The sequence below is a fragment of the Calonectris borealis genome, chromosome 11 (genome assembly GCF_964195595.1).
Source record: "Calonectris borealis chromosome 11, bCalBor7.hap1.2, whole genome shotgun sequence".
Taxonomy (NCBI): domain Eukaryota; kingdom Metazoa; phylum Chordata; class Aves; order Procellariiformes; family Procellariidae; genus Calonectris; species Calonectris borealis.
In genome coordinates, this window is record NC_134322.1 from 9,820,203 (window position 1) to 9,843,461 (window position 23,259).

Genomic DNA, 23,259 nt, shown 5'->3' on the forward strand with positions numbered 1-23,259 from the left:
ACTTAAAAGCTCCAACAATGATATAAGCCCTGGTATGCCGTGTCTTAGGAGATCCCTCTTATCCCAGGGAGTGCACTGACAGGCTTGTTTGAGCTAAGTTGAAAGCTTTGTCCTTAGTCTATTCAACTATAATTCTTCCTTTTTTTAGTACAATTTGATCATAAACTTATGATAATAATGAGACACAAACTGCTTGTTTGTTATCGAAATCTGTGCTATATTGTTAGTGCTCCACAAGGTTAACACAGACACGACGGACTATTGAAGCAAGCTGCTGAGAGTGCTTTGTCGTAATATCTATGTACCCAACACTTCTCTGACTCATACCCCCACATACCCCCTGCAGGGATTTTGTAAGTCAGGGCAAAATTTAGACTACTATTTGTTATCTGGTACATATTTCTAAGACATTGCCAAACAAAAAGCTAAATTTAAAAACTATGACTTTTGTTGTCGAGTTCCAGACATGCCAAAGGAACATGTGTCAGCAATTTTAGGCTTAGCGGCCACGTAATTGTGAAGTATACTTATTTTTATAGATGCTCTTGGATGATAAAAATGGAGACATTTCTATTAGCTGTTTGAGTGATGTTTACTGTCACTGCTTTTTGATTATTAGTGTCACTTCAAGGATTTGTATTGGAATTGGAAAAAAAAGTGCACAGAAACTCTTCTTTTGTTTATGTGTATGACAAAGTTGTTATGTCCAAAGAGAAAAATGCTTTTAATAGTTTGATTTGGCTTCTATGCTCTTATGGACAGCCATTGGGTCCTATATATATACACAAATATATAAATATATATATATATTCTGTCTTTATTTGCTTCGTCATGTATTGCCTTCGTTTGTGAGTCAGTTTTCCTCCTGCCTAATGATATTTTATTTCTCTAAATTCTGTGATTAGTTGAGGGGATGGGGAAATAGACTGTGGCTTTGGATATAGAAAATGAGAGAGAGAGACAGACACTCTGATGCAGGGAAGGGAAGTGTGTTTGAACCTCAGATCCATCCTACGTCGTAGGGTCAGCGTAACTGAGCTGGGAAATACGGTGGTATGATGCTTCCCAGCTCACACCTGAATCATACATCTATATTAATATATAGCCCAGTGCTCCGAATTGAAGCATCTTCAGGAATTGCTCCCGGGCTTGGTAACTTCTTAATCATCTGAGATGTACCTTGGAGATACACCAAATGACGTAGCCGGACCTTCTGTCGACAAGGATGGCTTTCCTCCAGAAGTAGTTATCTTTAGTATACCTTAAGAATAAAATGCCACTGCCTAGTTCCTTATCTAAAATACTGATCTTTAAACTGTTTTGTAGTGATTTTATTCCCATTCATGGATGGAGCTAAATATTTTCAGTTAAAGTAATTCTGAAATTAATGTTTGGCTGTAGGATTATTTCAGAACTTAATTTTTGGACAGAGACTTTTAAGTAAATCTGGTGAGGGAGACTTTGAATGTATTCTGCATGATTTCTTCAATTTAGTGCAGACAGAGTATGGTATCTTTATATTGCTGTAAACCTGGATGGTTGTAGCACAGTAAAGACTTAGGTTTATATAATTTCAGTTATTGAAAGATACCCACCTTAAACATGTAGGTTTGCTCATGCCCGTGTGTCATCAGCGCTGGTGGCTGTCATTTAATTGTCTAGCAGCTGTTCCACTGCATTTCTTTTGCCCACTGTCACTTTTGCAGCTGTATCCAGCCCTGAAGCATTGTGGATCTGGGCCAGTGATTCATTTATAGTCTGTTTTACTAATGTGCAAGATTTTGTAGTCATCTCTTAGCAATTGAGCTGTTGATACAAAAGTCCATTCTGTTAGTTCTTTGGTGGTAAACAATAGGGTTCTAGGTGATACCCTGTACCGTGCCATCACTGATCTGAACCTATCTGTAGTAATCACTGCCTTCTATTTTGTATCAGGAAATGGAAAGATTAATCTATTACCACCTTGTTTTTTAATAAAGACCTCCCCCGACTTACTGTAGGAGCGCTCCTACAGCGCTCCCTCCGTCCTGTCCTCTCTTGAGGTGACTTGATTGCTGTCATCCTTTTTCAATGTTGTGTTTGTGGGGTGAGGTTCTGAGGTTTGTAGTCAGCTTGTGCTGATCAGCAGGGTCCAGCCACGGACCTTGCATAGACTCGTGTTGCCATGTGGTTAAGTCAGATCATCTCACTGATCCGGCTGAAAATTAAATTTAAAAATATGCTGACATGTCAGTTTTTGATCAGCTCTGAAAGGGCCACACCAGAAATGCTGTGACATATCCTGTATCTCATAACCAAGGAGAAAAGCTTAGTCGTATGTATTCCTCGCCATCACTGCAGCCCTCAATATGTGAGGTGGTGTTACGGTGAGAATGTTCTGGATAGACACAAGAGCACAGGGAAGGAGGAGCAGCTGTCAGGGAAACGATGCATGTTGCTTTACCCATAGTTTTGGTAAAGAGTGGAGCGAGCAGATCAAGTCAAAAAGCTATGCTTGCTGTCATTGTCTTCTCTCCCTCCAGACATTTGACCCTGCCTTGGAAGTTGGTCTTGGGCCAACCGAGAAAAGAGCCATCGCTGTTGTGACTCAGAGTCAGCTTCGCTGAAATCGTTAGTTAAGCCAGCACATAACCGATGTGAGACCAGGATCAAGATTTTTTTCTTAATTTTTTTTTCCCCTAAATGGGCTAATGGCATTTAGCTTATGAACTTATTGTCATCTTACTTTGTAGTAAACGGAATTAAATTTATGTGTTGAATATCAGTTGCTCTCCCTGGCTTTCCTAGGACGAATCCTCGACTTGAAGACTGGAACAGTAAAGAAAGAGGGTCAGCAGTCCTCAATGAGAATGTGCATGGGATCAAGGCGCTCTTTCATTTGCAGGATGAGGTACGCATTTACCTTGTATTCCTGTGATGGTGCCAGTCCCATCTCAGATTAGACTTCAGACATTTTGTTGCACTAATTTGACCTTGCTTAAAAAATGAAGCTGTAATGACACACTCCCATTAAGCATTTCCAGAATGCTTGCTTTTGGAACTGCAGTAAAACAGAAACCTGTCTTCCTTTATGATTAACAACAAAACAGCACCTCATTTGTGTGTTGCAGTTATTTTTATCAGTGTGGGGTATAGGATGCTTTCCCCAGAGAACTTCATGACAACTTCACCCCTGGAATGTAAGCCATTGTCTCTCCTAGTCAAATTATTTGAATCAAAACTTTGGGAGCAAAGCTTTCGCAAGTGTAATGAAAGCCCAATTCTGTGTATTTTTTCAGCAAACCAATAATACTAAAAGAATCTTGAAGACAAACAGGAATTCAGTTGCAAACTTGCCAGCTATGTAGGAGTTAACCTAAGCCTGGTATGAATTAACCAAATGTCAGCTGGTTGATGCTAGATAAATGAGTAATTGTTAGAGGGTTTTTATTTTGCAATTTTCCAACTTCTCCTGCATTGCTTGGGCTTCTTTAAAGAGATCTGCCTGCCCAGTGCTTCTGACTGGGGTTTGTGGGCATTTCTGTTGTTGTAGTGCTAACGGGATAAAATGCCTGTTGCTATTGCAATAAATTTCTCTCTGTGTGATTAGGGGGGGAAAGTACATCATTGCATCTGCCGCCTATATCCAATATATGTGTTGAAAACAAATGATGCAAGATTTGTTATGGAATGAAACGCAAAGCAAAATATTTGACACATTAAAATAGATCCCTGTACTTCAGTTATGTGGAATTCTTCCAGTCATGCGAAGAAGCTGAATGTATGGCTCTTGGGTGCCTTTGTAAGGGGTTTATATACTTCAAGCCTGCAAAATTAGACTTCAAAGCTGTAACTCCTTTCCCCCCCCTTCACTGCGGGGAAAGAAATACAGCCTGGCAGAGAGCATTTGGAACATTGCTTTCTCGTCCTCCAAGCTGCACAGAGTGGTCATGTGAGGAAGACTTTTGTGCAAAGAAAACCAGGCGTAATGTCCTGTTTACAGTTGTTCCCCAGCTTTTAAAACAACATTTCAGATTGCAGTTATTTCCTAGCACCGTGATTCTGTAAACTCCAGTGCATGAGAGTAATTTTATAAATGCCAGTAGCCCCATTGTTTTTGTAATTCTAAATCTCTTTTTAATTGTTCATTCCTTCTCCTTGGCAGTGGTTGGTATTAAAAAAAAAAAAAAAGAAAAAAAAAGAAAAAATAATAATTAAAAAAAAAAAAACCTTGTGGGAAGAATGAGCCTCAAATAATGTGAACTTTCCTTGTGATTACTTCTTTCATTGTTATTGTTCTTTTTTCCATTGAAGATGAACTGGTTTTACCCTTCAAACTGTTTACTTAGCTTCAAATGGATTGTTAAAATTATACAGTTAGGCATAGTTAGAAATACCAGAAAATATACATGAACAAGTGTAAAACAAAGTTACTTGACAGTGTAAATAGTCTGTTCTTGCAAACATTAGATTAATATCTACTAACATTGTAGCTGGTGTATGGCAGTCGAAATGCTCTATCCAGGGGAGCTACTGGAACGCTGAGGTTGTTTGTGTGGATATTTGGGGGCCTTATTTATGCCTGACTTATATTCTTCTCTAGTTTTCACCCTTGTTTTATAGTATTTTGAAGTGTATCTATTCTTTAGCCACTCTTGGAATATCTATTTCAAATAGTCTTAAGGTTTGGGGGGGCGGGAGGGAATCTTTTTGTAGTCTCTTCCAGTTTTCTTTATAAAATAAAGAAAATATTTGTAGCACACCCAAAAAGCTCAGCCTGTGGAAGCAGCAAGTTCTAAGAAAACATGAATCTGGGACTTTTTGTCAGAAATAAACATCCATTATTGTCTACTTATATATACTAATAAAGATCTTAAAATGCATTTTCATCTTGGGTATTTATATTCATTTTTGAGCCATTTCAAATATAAATTTACTTTTAGGTGTGGAAATGCTCCTCTGGATCATTTACCTCTGAACAGAATAACCACCATGAGAAAAAGATACAGGTACTATTACTTAATTTATCACAACAATTAGTTGCCATAAGCACTCTCATTTTCCACTGGGGTAATGCTCACTCAAGGAGTACTACCTGGACAAACATCTGCATTAGCACACAGGCTAAAATAGCACCGAGTCTCAAGAGAGGAGAACTCACCACTAAATTCAGCTGTGGCGGAGTCAGTGGATCTTTTTGCAACCTTGCACAAGTCACTCAACTTCTTTGTCTTAACCAGCTCCATCTCTGAAATAAGCTTCAGTATCTTTCTCACAGAAATATTATGGAAAACAGGTACGGCTTGAATAGCATTGTAATGGAGCTGATATTGTACAGAACTCTAGGTTGATGGTTGGTTGTTTCTAACATGACTTACAAATATCAGCAAATCATTAGTAGTTGTAGTTTAAAAACGTAAAGCTATTCTACGTGTCAATCAACACGATATTTTTGTGTTTCCTTTTCATTTAGGAATGGCCTCGGCCCAGTAAAAGAAGGCGAAGCACAGTATGCTGTTGTCCATTGCACGGGCTATATCAAGGCTTGGCCACCAGCAGGTGTGTATCTACCTCATTTGAAAGCGGTGTCTGCTGCGCTACCTGCAAGACAGCTGAAAACTTGGCTGAGGATCCTTTGCTGGTACAGAACCAGGCTGAATTTCAGTGGGGTAACCCATTCAGTCTCATATTGAGAAGCTTTTGATATCAAGGCATCAGCTGTTGTTACTCACTCAGGGCCTCTCTGTTTTTCCATGTGAAACCCTTCTCAATTTCATTGGCACAGAGAGCAGTGGAGTTGTTGGTAATGTGGGATTACAGCAGCTGGGGCCAAAAGTTTTCAATCTGATAAACCGACATAAAAATGGCCTGATTTTAAGAACACAGAACATTTGTATCTCTAGAAAACACCAACTAGTGCTTTTATATTTAACTACTGAGTTGCAAGCACCTATGTATGAAAATATGTAATTTCAATTTAGGTGCATAGGTCCTCCCTTCAAAGTGGTGGTATTAGTGGAGAATGTTCAGTCTTTATGATAAGTTCTGTTTTGAGGCTGTTTTTCTGGGAAACAAGTCTTGGCATATTGCTTTGAACTGCAGAGAAAAACATTTACCTACTGTAACTCAATATTAAATATGGGAATATTTACCTTTGAAAAATTCAAAGAGGAGACAGTGGAGCTCATCCAGACAGCATCATGAGCTGGATTAGTTGACCTTGGCATTTGTAGTAGTTGAAGAGGCTGTTTGCAATATGACAGCGCCTGCTGGCATGAATCAAACCATGAGTTGTCCTGCCCTTTTGCGGTCATATACCACAAGCATAAATCACATTTATTTGGGGATTATGAATGCTAAGAGGTGGTTTGCACCAAGTCTGTATGGTGGTGTGCAGACACCAGCAAGCGGATGTGAACTTCTTGTCATTTCCTGCTGAATTGCAGTTTTGGAAGAAGAGGAAAACCTGCCGTCTTGTTGCTAATAGGATTTAATATACTTCAGTGTGCTGTAGGTGTCAAAATGTTTCAATTTCATTTCTGTCTCAAAAGAGTGAGAGTGCAGTGTGTGTAAATTGCTCTATGAAAATGAAAGGGTTTTTTGTTTTCTTCCACAAAGAGATTCACTTTTCTATTGGTAATTCCAATCATAATTGAATTCAGTCTTAACATACGGGACGTCTCTTCAGAAAGGTACAGGTCAAATGAGATTTCTTTTAGCTCCTTGCGTAGCTTTATGAAAAGCTTGCTGCGTGTTGTGGGACATTTAAAGAGACCTAACCCTTCAGAGGTCTATGTTGCTGATGCGGAGCTGCAAATGCATGAACTCATGTCAGCGCTAGGTTACGTCGTCAGCAGTATATGACTTCCAGTTGCCATTTCTGCAGGGGAGCAGGCACTGCATGGGATGCATGGGATGAAAAGGATCTTCTGGATCTTTGAGAGCCCCGTTGCCAGGTATCACATTGTAAGTTCCAGTTTACGTTAGTGAGGTGTTTTCCCCATCTCCAGCTCTTCCAAAACCTCACTGCTCTCCCATGCTCAGCAACCTCTCTAATTTCCAGTCCTCATGAGTTTATGGGAAGTTTATGCCAGTGTATTCTTAGGCTATATTGCACTGAAGATCAGGCAGGAGTTTTCCTGCTTTGTGTGTCTCTGCAGTGTTTTGGTGCATTTCCAGAAGGAGGTCATATCCTGTCAGCCTTGACTTTGCAAAGTTAAACCAACCCACTTCTAATCTCCGCTCTCATAATGCATTCTCTTTTCTACACCCTTGTGTCTTTTCTCTGCACTTGTTCACATTTTCACTTAACTTTTCAAAATGTGGGTCACCAGAACTCTACACTCTTGTCCAGATGAGATTCTAGTGATGTATAATGAAAATGGTATTTCCTATCTTGACTGGCAGTATATGATATGGCATATTTCTCTTTTGTATCGTGCACCCTGCTGGCACCTGTAATCACCTAATATACATATCAGGCTGCCTTTTTCTCTGTTGTCAACTCAAGATCTTCCACTTCATAGCAAAAATAGCTTTGAATGGTGTGATCTTCCAATTAATAATACGAAGATTCATCCCATTTCTATTGCTGTAGTTTATAACTGTTATTAGTCCCCAAGTGCATGCTTATGCATTTAGTAATGTTGAATTGCATCCCATTTCTATTACTCCACTCCTCAAAATCACATGGTGCTCCCTTATGATATCCCAGCACTCCTCCACAATGTTAATGCCTCCAAACTATAGCAAAATCCTAAGGGATGTTTTAGATTTTGACAGTCTTATGGGGAATTTCAGTGGTCTTTTATGTTACCATCCAAATTGTTACTCATCATAGTCATGCCTGAGTGCCTTTTTCAGGGCATATAGTACTGAATCGGGGCCTATTTCATGCGTGTTTATTTGCCCTCCCAATCTTCTCCACTTTGTGTTGATGATTGTCATGTATCCATTGACTTTCAGAGTTGAATGGGAATATCCGTGGGTTGAATTGGTCCCCAATACGTTTGGGTAAATCAGTGGCAGCAGCACTGCATTTGTTCTCATTTCCAATGGTAATTCAGCCATAATCTGCAAAGCAAATGAAATAACTGCAGCAGTAATTGAATTTGCTAAGGCTTTTCTACCCTGTAATAAAATTACTTTTGTTTAAATCAGCTAGAGATTAGCAAGCCCCTGGCCTTTGCATCGTCTCTGGATTCTTGGGAATAAATGGGTTTGTGTTAAATAGCAGCTGTTTAAAAATTCAACTATGGAAAGGATCATTTTCATTTATTTTTCAATTGCCAAGTGGACATTCTAATATAAACTCCATATCCTTTTCTTTCAGAGCATGCAATGTGGCACGTGCATTATACAACTAATATACAACACATAAAACATACTTTCATAAACGAAATAACAAATATTTAGCAAATGCATTTAATCTATACTTAATCTGATTTCTTTAGCACCTGGTGTTTTCTCTTTCTGGGTTGTATTGCATTGTCTGTGGCCAATGTGTTATTTTTTTTTAGTCCCACACTGAGTGTACACAATCCGTATTGATACAGAAATATCAAGACAAGAACTGCTCTGTGATCATTATTAGTGTGATAGGCTATCAGGTTTGACAACGCTGCCACTGTGAGTAGTCTATGCTAAATCTCTTAAGTAATTCAGATACTTTAAACAGGTGAAAACAATGACAGCTGGCATCAGTATGGTGGCATATTTTAAGGGCTGTTTTTTTTTTTTTCACAGATCTAAAGTAGAAAGCAAATTCTGTTATGGCTGAGGTCTGTGGTCAGTGTGAAACCACTTTGCACATCTAGGCTGACTTACTTGTTTTTTTTTTCTCCTTATCCTTAATGGAGCAGGAAGGCTCACTTATTGGCAGACTGCCCTTTTTCACTGAGAAATGAGGGAGAAAACACAGGAAGCATCGTGCCTCATCCTCCGCACAGAACTGAGCTCGGAGCATGCGGGACCCGCAGGCAGCACCTGCCTCTCCCATGTTTCCTAACAAAGCAGACCCAGGATGCTGCAGCCTGAGCTCTCTCTGTGTTCCCCTGGAAAAGGAGCTATTTGGCTGTTCCCTTAATACAGTGCGTTTGCCTCCGAGTGAGTGGGACACAGAGGGAAGACGGAGCCCCTTTGAGGAGTGCGTCCCTTCAGGCTGGGTTTGTTAATGGTCCGTTCATTTTCCTCCATTGTGCCTGCAAGAGAAGGGTAAAACTAAGCTCAAGTACACAACCCGGCATTTGATACCTACACGCTTATATCCCCATAAAGTATATGTTGGCCTCAAGTAATCGGGGTAAACTTTGTGTAGAAGGAGTCAGATATTCCAGATCAACATTCCAACCGGTTACATTGTTCATTTCTTATGTGGAGTGTGTGCTAGATTAAATAATGACAGTGCAGTGTTGGATTATTTTGAATGAGGTAAAAAGACCCCTTGTTTGAAACTGGCTGAGCACCAATTCCAGCCTTTGTCCCCCTGTTCCCGGTGAAGCAGCTTGTGATCCTTAGCCTAGGCAATGCTTCAAGTTCATAACCCCTCACAAAACTCAGAAATGCTGACCTCCTCATCATTCAGTTTTCAACTTAAGCAAGCATTTGCTTTTTTTCCTATTTTTTTCCCCTCTGAGCATCTCATTCCTGGAAGAAAATGAATCTTATGTGGTCCATATGATATTTTCCTAATAGTTTTTTTTCATGCCATAACAATTGATGGAAAATATTTGATGGAGAGAGAAGATACAGTCTGTCAGGATGTTGCTATTTTTCTGTAAATGAAAGCCAGGACCTGCAGAAAAACACATAGTGAAGAAAAGGCTTCGATAGATACTTATTTCGAAAACTTGAAATAAAAAGTCCCAGAATGATGTTAAATTCAAATAATGTTGAAATCTTTTTTTTTCTCCTTATTTCTTTATCTTAAAAAAGAAACATTTTAGTCTTCCAAGTCAGACTTACGGTAACGTCTTAACCACAGCATGCCAAAGCTGTTAGGTTATTTTAAAGTTTTGGCCAGAATCTGGACGTTTGTGCAGAGTACTCCCTCTTCCAATACAAAACAAAATAGTTGCTTGAATATTCTTTGCAGTGCTGTCATTTTTAAGGCTTTTTTTTTTTTAAAAAAAAAGAACAATTTAGTTTTTGTTGGGATTTTTCACAAGGTTTTTCCCTGGTATGCAGTAAACATCCACAGCCTTTTTTTGTGAAAGCCTTTTTCCATTGTTGTGTATCGGAGATAGCGTCACACAGTGCAGTTTCATGCCCAGGCGTGTAACTATCAGAAATGGTTCTGATGGAGAGAGGCATTAACAGGGAATTGCTATGACCACTGGACACTTACATTACGTCCTTCTAAAGACTCATAAATAATTTATTTTTGAGTGTAGTGAAGTAAAACCACAAATCCACTGACTGTTCTGTGTCTCGCAGAAAATATGGCGCAGAAGGATAGAGAAAGAAGGCAGAAAACGAAGCTGTTCTGTTGTTAGAGCCAACTGGAAGCTCATTGGGAAAACTAAAAAGTTCCTTATGTCCACACAAACACATGCCGTTACCCTGTGGGAAACTGTTTGCTGGCATAAAGGACACTTGGAAATTAAATATAACCTCGAACGGCACAGCATTCTATTTGTGATGCTCAGTTGCAGGCTTAGCTTTGCAAATTGTTAATATTAACTTGAACAAGCATTGAGCTATATTTATTATTCAAGAGAAGCATATATTTGGTGTTGAGAAATAAAGCCTTTCTCAGGGTGTTACACGTAAAGAATGTGAATAACCAATGTATGTTTATTTTGTTGATGCCTCCCAAAGATCAGTTTCATGGCTGCTTTCCTGGAGGCTTTTGCAACTTTTTTTTGAGATACTGATGGTACTTAGTGATGTTAAGGAGCAATATTACATTATGTTAAGAGCTGGAGAAACCTGTATTCAGCGCAGTACACATATCTTTATTTATCTGTCCGTATTGGGAAGTATGCTAAAGCAAAAGTAAATCTCTCTACAAATGCATCTCATATATAAGCTCACCCACAGTTGAAACTTTGTAACTATCAGCAAGAGAGTAAAGAACACAATTTCCCTCTATGGAATGCTGTCAGTAATAATAGCACCTACACTGCAGACGAGCAGACTATCATTTTGGTGTATTTTTACTCCAGGCACTTTTAGGGAAGGGTTAGCAATTCACTGGGTCACGTATTGATTCATTCCAGGCAGATTATTTTTTATTCATAGGGTGTCTTGTGGGATAACCCAACTAATACATTTTCCAGTGTGTTATACAGACCAAATGTAATCCATCTTGCAAAAAAAAAAAAAAAAAAAAGGTGAAAAGCCTTCCTTGCCAACAGACTGACATCAGAAATGGTGTTTCTTAGCTAGGTTTAATTTTGGAGATTGTTTATGTTGCTTTGAGTTTATTTGGGCAGTGGCAAGCATGGACCAAGTTCCTAAAAAGGAAAACATTGTTGAAAACTGCAGAAAAAAAATTATGCGAAGTTGAAGCCATCCAGCTGAGTATCTTTGCTGTCCTTTGCAATACACTGTGCCGCTAAGGAAACGATTGAAAAAGCTTTTGAAGTCAAGGGAAAAGGCTTTAAATTTGTCCTTCTCAAATGGAAAGCTCCATTTTAAAGGGACCTTTTGGTTAAGGTTATCCAACTAGAATGCCTAGAATAATTTCCTTAAAACAGCACTTAGACCCCTGTGTTGAAGTGGCCTAATTCTCAGAAGTACCAGGCATCCACCAAGAAAACCCTCTGAAGGTGGCAGGACCCAGAATCACTCACCATCTTTGAAATCAGACCACCTGTACTGAGCTGTCCGAATGTAACGGTGATTGCTTCAGGCACCAGCTTGTAAAATGTTTATTCTTTCGGCTGACGGGTGAACTTGCAGGTTTGCCCTGGTGCGGAGTTCAGGACTGAGGAGTGAGAGACTCCTCATCCATCTCCCGGAGGGATGCAGTCCCTGCTGCCGTCGTCCAGCCAAAGTGTTAGGTCAACTCTTCTGTTGCTCCGGTGCTTGCTTTCTTCCTGTGGTTGTTTTTGTACACTGCTGCATTTCTTTTGCAGCAGAGTCGGCATCCTCATGCTCCATCCTAAACCGCTGCATCATTTAATTTGTCCCGCTTTCAGTTCACACCTCTAGTCACCACTTTGTAAGGTGAAACTGCTGGATTCCAGTGATCATCCCCTGCAAACTGCACACAATTCTCAGTTAACCATTTTCCACCTATTTAAAATTAAAATTGCTAATGTGGAGGAGTCTAGATTTAGTTTTGGGAGCTCACCCTTTCGGGCACCCCACATGTATGTGAGCAGGTAGCAGCCATGTGTCTGCCAAAATTTTGTCTAAAGTGGACACAGTTTTGACTAGATAAGTTTGCTGCTGCTTTTTTAGGGTTATTTTCTCTCTTTTTCTCAAGAGGCAGCCAAATTCAGTTCCTTTGCCTATTGGAGCTGTCGTTAGCTAATTTCTAAGTCTTGTATTGAAGAAATAACTGTGTGTAAACACAGCAAGGAAGGAAAACAAAATAATTCTGTAATATGAATCTCTTAACTGTAGTTTCATGTCAGTGGTTTATGCTCTCCGTGGTATGCTGGTGTCTCAGAGCGTGGGACTGACTTGTGTTGGGGCTCTTGTTTGTAGTTTGCCTGGTGTGTAACAGGAGAGAGACTGGAATAGCAGTGTGTGAAATAACAAAACAATGCTTTGTAATTTAACTGCTTGAAGGATAAACTGATAAACTGCAGGCGGTGCAGAACAGTCCCACAGGGAGGGTAAATGCAGGTTGTCTTCATTTCAAGGACGTTCTAAATCAGGTGAAGGATCTCAAGTGAAAGTTTGGGTCCCTATAACAAAATAAGCACAAAATAATGTTTAAATGAAAAATAACATGTGTCGATTCCTTCCTTCCGGAGTTATTTTTAACTTATGTGTTTAATGATTGATTTCTTAAAATGTACTCATAAGGTCACATACTGCCACCTTGATCTCTCATACAGCTTCTAAGAAAATATTTCAGAGGAGTATCCCGGCATTTGGGGAGGGATATCACATAGGTTTAGAAGCTAAGGAGGTACTTAGGGCTAAATTTGTATCTCTGGATAGTAAGATCATTGTGTAGAAGACAAGGGGATTTTGCCCACCTGTTGTTGAAGTTTGTACTGCACCTCAATTTCCCACTTGTTAGGAGGGACAACAATGCTCCTCCTTTGTAAAGCTCTTGAGATCCCCTGATAAAATCCTAGTTATCTGTTGAGGGCTGCAAATGAAGTTAGGTCCCCCAAATTGTGAATTCCATTGCAAATAAAGTTTGAACATATTATACAAAAATACGGGGTTTTTTCTTTCATACTTTGTATATTTTATTTTATTATATAGCTCAATGGGAACTGAAAAATACCTGTAGGGTGCTATTTAGAAACTGATTGTCAGATAAGATGCAATTATTTTGATACAAAAGAACTTCCTTCAGAGACCACTTCAGTTCATTCAGCAGCATTTAGAATCATTTTTCAGGGGTGTCATTTAAGAAAGTTGTATGCTGTCATCCTCTGCATGGTCCAAAGATTGACTTACATTGGGAATTACAAATTTTGAGAATAAAGTGGCTGTTGTTTCATAATTGGTATCTGCTTTGCAATTAATTTCATTAATGCTTTAAAGTTCCTCTTAAATGATTCACTGCCTGTTGTGACTGAATTCCTTGAAAAGCCTTGTGAAAGAGTTTACGAATCACTTAAAACAAGTCAGCAGTGTCACTCTTGGAAGATGTTTTTTCAAGTGCTTCGTAGGAAATTGGTATCGCAAAACTGGAGTTGGGAAATAGCCTTAACTAAAGGCCTAGCCAACCAGCAAGTAAACAGAGCTAATGTGAATGTTCCTATTTGTGAAACACTGAGATGGAAATCAGTACACATGTATGTTTTGAAATCATTCCTGTGTTTATAGTAGTTACTCCTGTTACACAACTGTGAAACAAGCACTGTTAGCAAAGCATCCGCATTTTTTCAATCTTCCAACGTAACGACCCAGATTTAGTCCATTATAGAAAAAAGTAAAACCAGCTGTTAAATGTGAGCACGACGTTAATGAAAAATCTAGGCTGTGCCTTCTTTTTAAGGCTTGTTATAATATGTTATTCACAAAGAAAACTGAACATACTGTGTATTCACTGAACATATTAGGTGACCACATGGTTCTGGTAACATGCTGTGGAGAAGTATTCATGGAAATGTTATTGTCCATCTCAGTATATAGTGGAATTTTTGTATCTGCTGTCTTCGGCAGCCAAAATAGCTGCTGTGGGTGCTGTATATGCATGTGAGGTATGTGGGATCAAGCACGACTGGGAAAGATCATCTGATCTGAACCCAGAGATAATGCATTAATAAGGCGATAAGGTTATTTTGTATGATCTAGAATAGTATAGAACCAGGCCAGCAGCATCTCTGCTCATCCCAATTTACTAATTATAACAGTATTTGTTATCATTTACTTTAGGAATGACTATACCAGAAGAAGACGCTGATGTGGGACAAGGTAGTAAATATTGCCTCGTGGCAATAGGAAGGCTTCAGGTAATGCCGGTCTTTCCTTACACAAACTACTTCTGAAAGTGTAATTAGTGTTGTGGTTTAGTTGTAAAGGATTTGCACAAAGTTCTGGTACTAGACTGTAACTTCTAATATGCCTACAAAATACAAAGTGCCTTGATGTGGTGTGCAGCCAGTGACTTATAGGATCATAGAATGGTTTGGGTTGGAAGGGACCTTAAAGATCATCTAGTTCCAATTCCGCTGCCGTGGGCAGGACTTGCTTAGAGCATGTCAACAGAGCAAAATGAAAATGTGATTTTGGTGCATATGTGTATTTAACCAAAAAACAGCGGCAAAGATGGTCCTGGAACATGAGCGTGTACAGACCTGCTATTCTGTAGGGTGCACAGGGCTGGGATATTCTAGATTGTGAGAAATGTGGGAGTGCAGGTGGTGCAGATGGTAGGTTAAGGTGGCTCCCAAAGCCAGTGATATGCGGCCTGCTATTCTTTCATTTGTTCTCTCTCTCTGGCTAATCAACTACTTGAGAAACTGTGATTGCAGGAGTTATTGTGAAAATGGTAAAGATAAGGCAGTCAAGAGGCACTTCTCAAATAATAGCTTTATTCTCAGGGCGTATTGTAGTGTGCATTCAGATGTGATGTCAGCCAAGGGAACTGGGAGAATAAAATTTTACTTCCTTTTTGTCCAGACAGTTGCAATTGATGTTTTACATTTTCTGCCTTTGTCCATGGCTGACAAGAGTTCTGAGCAGGAGTTAGAGCAGTGGTGTCACTGCAGCAGGGAGGCTAATTTTTATCTTCCCAGTCTGGGAATTCTGCCATGGGTGAATGTCTTTGAGCCTCCTGCATGATCTCCTGTTGGCCTGCGCTCGTTGCCATCTGCTAGGATGGCATTGCTCATTTCTACAAGGTAGAATGACCCTTTCATTAGAGCACAGGTGCCAAATGCATCTTATTTGAGGTGAACAGCCTCCATGTTACCTCAAGTGTTAGCATGTCTGCCGAGTGTGTCTCCATTGCAATGGAAGAGCTACAAAAGTATTGCATGATGTTTTTTAGGTTAATCATGCTTTTATAGTAAAGGGTAATATATTCCATTAATGGAGAGAAGGAAGTTATGGGGATTCATATGTTACAGCTGCCAAAGAAAGATGATTTCCGAGAAAATCACATTAGTAACATGTGAAGTGTCAAAACATCTGTTATGTTAAAAGAGCCAGCAGGGTACGTGAGGGGGGGCAAGAGGAGGCTCTGTGGATGGGTTTAATCACAAAGGAGTCAAGGTGCACAAATTAAAAACTCTGTTCTGTAACAGCAGATTGAAATCTTGCATACAGTTAACTGGCTAATCTGCTTCAATACAGCAAAAAAATGAGATTTTGCTCTTTTTGCATTGGGACCTTGTTAACAGAGATAGTTCTGGAAGTTGTAAGAAAAACAATGGTCTTATTTGTAGCCCCAGTAGGAATGAATGGATATGAAGTGTCCTGATTGCACAGGTTTCAGGCAGAGAGCTGGAAATGCGTCATTCTCTCTGATGAGATTTCAGGAGCATTTATAGGAGGACTGTGTTTTTTCATTATGAGCAGCCACTTGCTGGCCTAACGTCACCTACCTCAACCTCTGGAGAACTTTGTTCAGGTTCTCAGGGTGTTTCAGGTGAGGTTCATCTCACCTGAAAGTTAAGTGTTTAGGCTGAGCTGGTCCTATTGGATATGTCTACAGATAATGAGTTGGCCTCTTCTAGAGATTGACCTTCCTATCTTAAAATGAGTGGACTGAAGTCCGCCTTGGTCCTCTGCAAGTCTCTTATTCTTGGTTGACAAAGGTAGGAACCAAGATGCCTAACTTTAATGTGGTGCCACAAAGTGAGATGAATCCAGCTGTACTTATATCCTTACTATATCCCTCCTTCTTGGGAACTTCTGGTGTATTTGTTTTCCTGCTGTGCTGTTAAGCCTAGTTAGGTGCCAGGGGGTGAGATATTTGCCCTGCAAACTAGACTAAAGGCTGCTCTGTGTCATTTATCTGCACTTTGTTTTATTTACGGCTTCCTTCAGTAGTTAGCACTCTGCCAACAGATTTTGTTCTTAAGTCAAATTTGATTACGTAGCTAAATGTGACTGTTCTGTGGACTAAACGCTGTGGACTTCACTGGTCGTAGGTAACCAGCTCTCCAGTGTGCATGGACATGAATGGCATGTCGGTCCCAACTGAGTTCTTGTCTAGGCACAACTCTGATGGAGTCATCACCTTCGTCGACCCAAGGTGCATCAGCGTCATTGGCTACCAGCCCCAGGTCAGTGAGTCGCTGTAGATGTGGAGACTGGTTAGAGCTAATGAAGAAAATTCTATTTCTGCATTAAAAACGAAAGCTGCAAAACATTAAATATTTGTAGCTGATAATTCGTATGTCGTGCACTAAATGCTGTTCATTTTTCTTTGCTCTCCATAACTCCGTAAAATTTACAGTTTTCCCCTTTGTTATGTGGGGTACGTTTTTATACCTTTTAGATCCAATTAGAATTCTAACAGCAAGGTGCTTTAAACCTCGCACAGCTTTCCAGTGAAGACATTTCTGTGGTAGAGAGTTGCTTGGAGAGTGCTTGGAGGGAGTTGTAGTCCTGTAGATCTTTACTTCTGCCAATTTATTGAACAGTAAGCAAACATCATTTATGGCATCTATTTTCCTTTAGGCTTACATCTGCTCCTCTGAATAGGAGGCTAGTCACAGAACTGAGTAGAATAGTAAATGAACTCCTGATTACCACAGCTCTCCCTTGGATAACTCTCAACAGTTGCAATTTAGAGGCAAAAATAATTTCTTGCTCATTTGTTTTTGCCATTTATTTTGATTTTAGGTAGCTTTGTAATAACTGTTCTTACAAAAATCAGTGCTATAAAATGAGTAGTAGAGGATGTCAGTCTTTTCAAGACCATTTCACAAGTATTAAAAAAATCACTTAAAATTTGTTTGTAAATACATATATCTATGCAACAGTACAAATATAATGTGGGACATGATGCCTACAAACCTTGTTTGTATGATTCATCCCCGATTAACTGAGTAGTCCAATTAGGGGTGTTAGATCTAGTGTCTGCAAGGATTACTTGCAGATCTGCACATGGATTTGTGTTGTGGTCTGGGTTTTTTACACAGCTTTGTGTTTTATTCTAGGATCTTCTGGGGAAAGATATTTTAGAATTCTGCCATCCTGAAGATCAAAGCCATTTGAGGGAGAGTTTCCAACAGGTGCTGTGTCCTGCTCCTTTTCTTCTGCCATTTATTTATTATTTTTGTTTCTATTTTGTTCAGAGAAGTAGCTTTTATTTTTCATTTCAAGGTATTTTTCTGTTATGCAGAAGGAGTAGCAAGATACGAAACAATCTGTTGATCAGTTACTAATCAGTTAAGCTGCATAAATGGTAGTTTAAACTGCAACATCTGTTTGCTGTGATTTCAGAAATAAGTCACCTAGTTATACATTTTGTTTTCTTTTTACAAAAAATTAAATGAGTGTTCGCTGCAGTTAGAGTTCTTTTGGAGATGCCTGTGTAGATCCCACTATGTTAAGTGGTAACCGAAAGTATTTACCTTCCAAGGTGGGCTGTTGTTTTGAAAGTAGTTACACTCCTCTGTAATGCTGGATTGTTTATGACCTAAATTCTCTGCTAGCATAGATGACATGCTTCATACTTTACTGGAGTTACACCACCTTAAATCAATAGAGAATTTGGCCCTTCTCCCTATTAGGAATTGAAATGCAGACAGAAGTAACAAAAGATAGGCAACATATGGAAAGAGTTACTGATCTGGATTCATTTTTACAGTGGGCCACGTTTACATCAACTATATCAAAGGCATTTATTCCGTTGTAGAGATTATTGTTTCAAATTGATCTGGGACATACAGCGGGATTGCTTTCCCCAAGCCTTCTGCTTGTTGCTGATCTTTTCAGCGCCTTCCCTACTGCACTAGAAAGCGTGGTGTGGTATGTTTAACCGATTACTGAGTTCAGATGATCTAAGTGGTTCCAGATTTTCTGACAACAGCCTATAGCTCAACCAAGTTTTGTTGATCCATCTTGCATTGGATGCTGAGATGTATTTTCAGCTGTGAAATGTGGATATGAAGTGACTTCTAAAATAATTTGTATAGCCAACTATTTATTCAGGCATGGCATTCAGAAATGGAGCTTGAAAAAGCCTCTCTGGGGAAAACAACTAAATGCTGTTCTGTGTCCATAGAATAGATTGTGAAATCGAGGTTATGGTCTCTACGGAAGTGTCTGAGATAGTGTAAGACATCAGCACTCTTGAGCTATTTCTCGCCACCCCCCCCCTCAAGCAGAGACTGCCAACCCCACTGCTGAGCTAGTAGAAAAGACTGTGTGAGCACTCTGCATCCACTTCAGTGTCCCTTGAATGGACAGAGTTCAAACAGCAGCTAAAGTCCTTTTAAATTCTAGATGCTGATTCACAGGCAGGAGCCTGTGAGAGATGCTTGAAACAGGTCACTACACCCAGTTGTCTTCTGCCCCACCTTGGTGGGGGTGTGATGCTGCAGCTGACCCTACCCGATGGTTAGCTGTCACCAGGAGTCAGGTCCTACTCCCACTTCTTCTCTCCTCTGACCTCCTCCCCACTCTTCCGACTGTCCTGATATTAGCACAGATGGACTTGCCAGGTAGGCTAGCTGAGGGACTAATGGCGTTTGCGTCGGACTAGCTTTCAGCTGGTTCAGCTCCCTGAACAGAAACATTCAAGGTCAGGTGGGACAGGGCTCTGAGCAACCTGATCGAGTTGAAGATGTCCCTGCCCACAGCAGGGGGGTTGGACTAGATGACCTTTAAAGGTCCCTTCCAACCCGAACTATTCTATGATTCTATGAACTTGTGCCTGATCGCATCAGTGGCACAAGAAGAGCAGCGAGAATGCATATGGTGTTTTCCACTAATGCCCAAATGGTTGATTCCACTGATTTATCCAAGGCAAAATGACAGAGAGCTGCTGGATAATAACACATCAAACGTCCGTCTCTGAAGTGATTGCCTGGGGCTCAGAAGGGCTGACTAACTAACATTCAAGTTAGTGACTCGGCCCTCACTGTGTTCGCTGAGAGTGAGATCAGGCCGTGGGAGGCTGCTGGTGTATCCCTGAACTCAATTGCTGGGGACGTCACTGTCACTACTCACTGTTAGGCATGTGCATAAATGATTCGCTGGATGAGGGCCTACATGATTTGCTTAAGGTCATACAAAAAGACAGCAAGAAAAAATGCAGATTAGAAGTGAAAGTTCCTGTTCACTCGACCTGTGTCCAATCTATGAAAATATTGTGCTGTTTCTTTAGTAAGCAATTCCTTTTTCGTTATATTTTTGTTCAGTACAGTAGCAGTGTGATTGGGGCTGTTATTTCAATCATGCAATAGAAGACTGAAGTAAACAGTTAAGCTATGCACCAGGTGGTTTTTATTTCCAAAGAATGTAAGAAAGTAAAGGTTAAACATTAGCTTTGAAATTTTTTGTGCTGTCTTGTTTGTGTGCACTGTTTTAAGATGGTTCAGGATTTTCCCACCAGCAGTCTCTGTGCTTTATATATTATTACAGAATTAGTGTTTGCTTAATTTAGTCTTCAGGACAATAGATCACTGCAGTTTGTTTTATTATTGTTAGTTTGGCCTTAGAAACATTTTCATTAAAAAGGTAACTGTGATTTCCAATAAACTCTCTTTTTTTTCTAAAACCCTCTGAACACTTGACATTTCTAATTTGCTGACAGTATCAGAACCACGTTGGTGCATAACAGAGGAGGGAGGGAGGGGTTTGCAGTTTTTGGTCAATTGCCAGTATCCATCTCAAAGCTTTTACTTCCTTGGGAAGATAAATTCATTCATCAGGGTGGGAAAATCAGGCCAGAATAAGATAGTCTCAAGGCCAAGATCAACAAACAGAGTTTAGTATCAAAGGATCCAGAATACAGCTTTTTATATCCAGTAGGATGCTATTCAGATTGGACACTTTTACACAAGCTCTGTGTTTTTTACCCTGGGTGTGGTAGTAGAAAATTGCTGATAAAAGAATGTCGCTCACTGAACTCAAACTACAAAAGCATTTAAAAAAAAAAAAAACAAAAGGCATTTACCTCAGTATTATTTTGAACTTTCCCGGGCATTGCTAAAGTTTTTTGTGTCTTCTATTTGCATTCTTTCCATTTAATCCTGTATCCAATTGATCAATTTGAAATGCAGACCTTTGGAAAAACAGCATTGGATCATTTTTCCTAATCCAATTGCTTGTCAATAAAGACAGAAGGTAAATACTGGGTTTTCTGCTTTTAGAGAATACGGACTGCAGATAGCTAATAAAAAATAAATTCCAGTGGATAAGGCTTAAGAATCCACAATGAGATGTGGCATTTATTTGCAGTAGACCTTCCCTTTCCTTCCCTGAGGCACCCCTCAGATAGCTTGGTGGAAAAGCCATAAAAAATAAACACAGATAGCCCAGGTAAGTGCCAGCTGAATGACTTGAAACCATATAAGTTTTCTTCTGACTTAAACCAAGATTGTTGGATGACACATAAAATGCAGTTACAGTGCCAGTGTGCAAGTATTGTTTTGAGCGTACTTCTTTAGCTGGCTGCTTCTTATTCTCACTTGATGCCCAACTATTGGCTTCAACAAAACTTCAGCTACCAAAGACAGAATTTGAACTAAGTATTGCCAGACATCTGAATTCTTAGTCATAAACAAATAGGCTGTCCAAGCGAAGAATTTGCTCTCTTTTTTCATTAATACTATTAAAATGGACAGTGGCTTATTTTGGTATTCTCTCCATTCAAAGGCTGGCTCACTCTTTCTTGTTTTGAAAGCCAGAAGCAAGTGTTTCTTGTTAGCACTTTGCCATCGTAGATGGTCTTATAATGTGTTTGGGAAAAAAAACCAAAACAACCATGTATGGTTCCTAAAAAAAGACATCTTTCTTAAGTATTATCCTAAGTTTTGATGCTGGTGTGTGATTTGGTATATCACATATATGAATTGTATAGCTAGGTATCCAAGCAGAAAAGCAGATAGTCAACCTCTTGTGGGCTTTTGTTTCAGCTGCAATGTTTAGTTTATGGTTTGCATATAAACATTTAAAAGATCCTCAGTTTGGTTTCTGTCAATCTCTCGATAAGTGTTCCGTGTTAAAGCTTTCTTAAAGCTTCCCTGTTGGGATAACAGCACAACCTGTTGGTTGTCCTGAATCTGTGTGTTTCTTATATGCAGGCTGGAAAATGGCATTTTATACAATAAAGCATGAGGGTTTCAGACAATAGCTGCAAACATGAATCAGATTTTGCTGATTCTCTTCAAATTAAGAATCTCCCTGCTGTGTTCATAGCTTTCTGTAATTCAAGTTTAAAACACACCAGTTACTGCTGTTTACTATGCGTTTGCACAGCAGGTAGCAATCTCCTTTTATTAACCTTTCCAAATGGTTTTGCAGGTTGTGAAACTGAAAGGTCAGGTCCTGTCTGTGATGTATCGTTTTCGTACCAAAAACCGGGAATGGATGCTGATCAGAACCAGCAGCTTCACGTTTCAGAATCCTTATTCCGATGAGATTGAATACATCATCTGCACCAACACTAATGTAAAGTATGTGCCTTTCCAGATGCTCGCCTATGTGGTTTTGAAAGAATTTAAGCATTGCTTTTTGCTGTAGCCTGTTTCTAGCTACATTTGTTTCTCTATAACAATACAGTCTGTAACAGGGTTTTTCTGCGTCATGAGATCTCACAGCATATCTGTTTCTCCCTGTCATTATCTTGTGATTCTTCCAGGGCCTGGCTGCACTGGGGGAGAAACATCACTTATCTGTTATGTCATTAGACAAGCCCATTGATCGCAGTCCAGGCTGCCTTAAACTAGCACAGAGCTTCCAGCAGCAGACCAGCTGTCCTGATACAGGAGGAAGGTTAGCCTGATTCCTAAGCCAAAGAGAAAATAGTGTTCATTGTGATCATGCCATTCCGTAGTCCTGGGCGTCTTCTCCTTGAGCTGTGTCTACTTTTACAGCCTGTGAAAGCGGGCAAAATTATTTCCTAGAAGGCTTGAGTGGGAAGGGTTCCTGATACTCAATTAAGATCTGGTGGAATATCCCCAAGTATGGGGACAGATCCAACCCCTTATTTAAAGAGGGAAATTAAATCATTCTGTCTTTGAATTAATATTTCCAAAAATCTGTCATTGGACCTCTTAGGAGGAGGTCATCCTAGGAGTATAGTGGAGGTTTGTCACTGCGTAACTGAGCAGAGATGCTTTTGGAGCCTCCTGAGTTCTGAGCCAGTAACTGCAGAAGCTAATCTGGCCTTGATAAAGCCATTGCTTTATAGTGTGGGGTTTTGTTATAAATATTTCTTCTTTCCAATATAAACTTAATCTATTTCTAAAACAAAATCTGCTTCTGGTCTGACCAAAGATTTCTTTTGCCAAGTTTTTAGCTCAGAGGAAATTATTGGTTTTAAGATCTCAACCTGTTAGATTGTATAATGGAAATGCTGAATGAGCAGTCTGCTAGTGGAGATGCATGCTGAGAGCTCCACTTGCAAAACCAAACCCCCGGGGCTTTGGCATTTGAACTTAGAAAGCTAGTAAGTGTCTCTGGGTGTTCCTTGACTTGCTCCTTTGGACATGACACATACCTGGACTAGAAGGGCTG

At 39.8% G+C, this 23,259-nt stretch overlaps 1 protein-coding gene across 5 annotated transcripts in view; it reads left to right on the forward strand.

Moving 5' to 3' along the window:
- ARNT2 (aryl hydrocarbon receptor nuclear translocator 2) overlaps window positions 1–23,259 on the forward strand; it is a 108,085-nt gene that overhangs the window by 58,371 nt on the left and 26,455 nt on the right. For all 5 annotated transcript variants that reach the window (XM_075159927.1, XM_075159928.1, XM_075159929.1 and 2 more), the window contains 7 exons: window positions 2,788–2,890; window positions 4,923–4,988; window positions 5,453–5,538; window positions 14,494–14,570; window positions 16,716–16,850; window positions 17,730–17,804; window positions 22,045–22,196. In XM_075159927.1, the coding sequence (XP_075016028.1) occupies window positions 2,788–2,890; window positions 4,923–4,988; window positions 5,453–5,538; window positions 14,494–14,570; window positions 16,716–16,850; window positions 17,730–17,804; window positions 22,045–22,196 (694 nt within the window). The remainder of the gene's footprint in view (window positions 1–2,787; window positions 2,891–4,922; window positions 4,989–5,452; window positions 5,539–14,493; window positions 14,571–16,715; window positions 16,851–17,729; window positions 17,805–22,044; window positions 22,197–23,259) is intronic.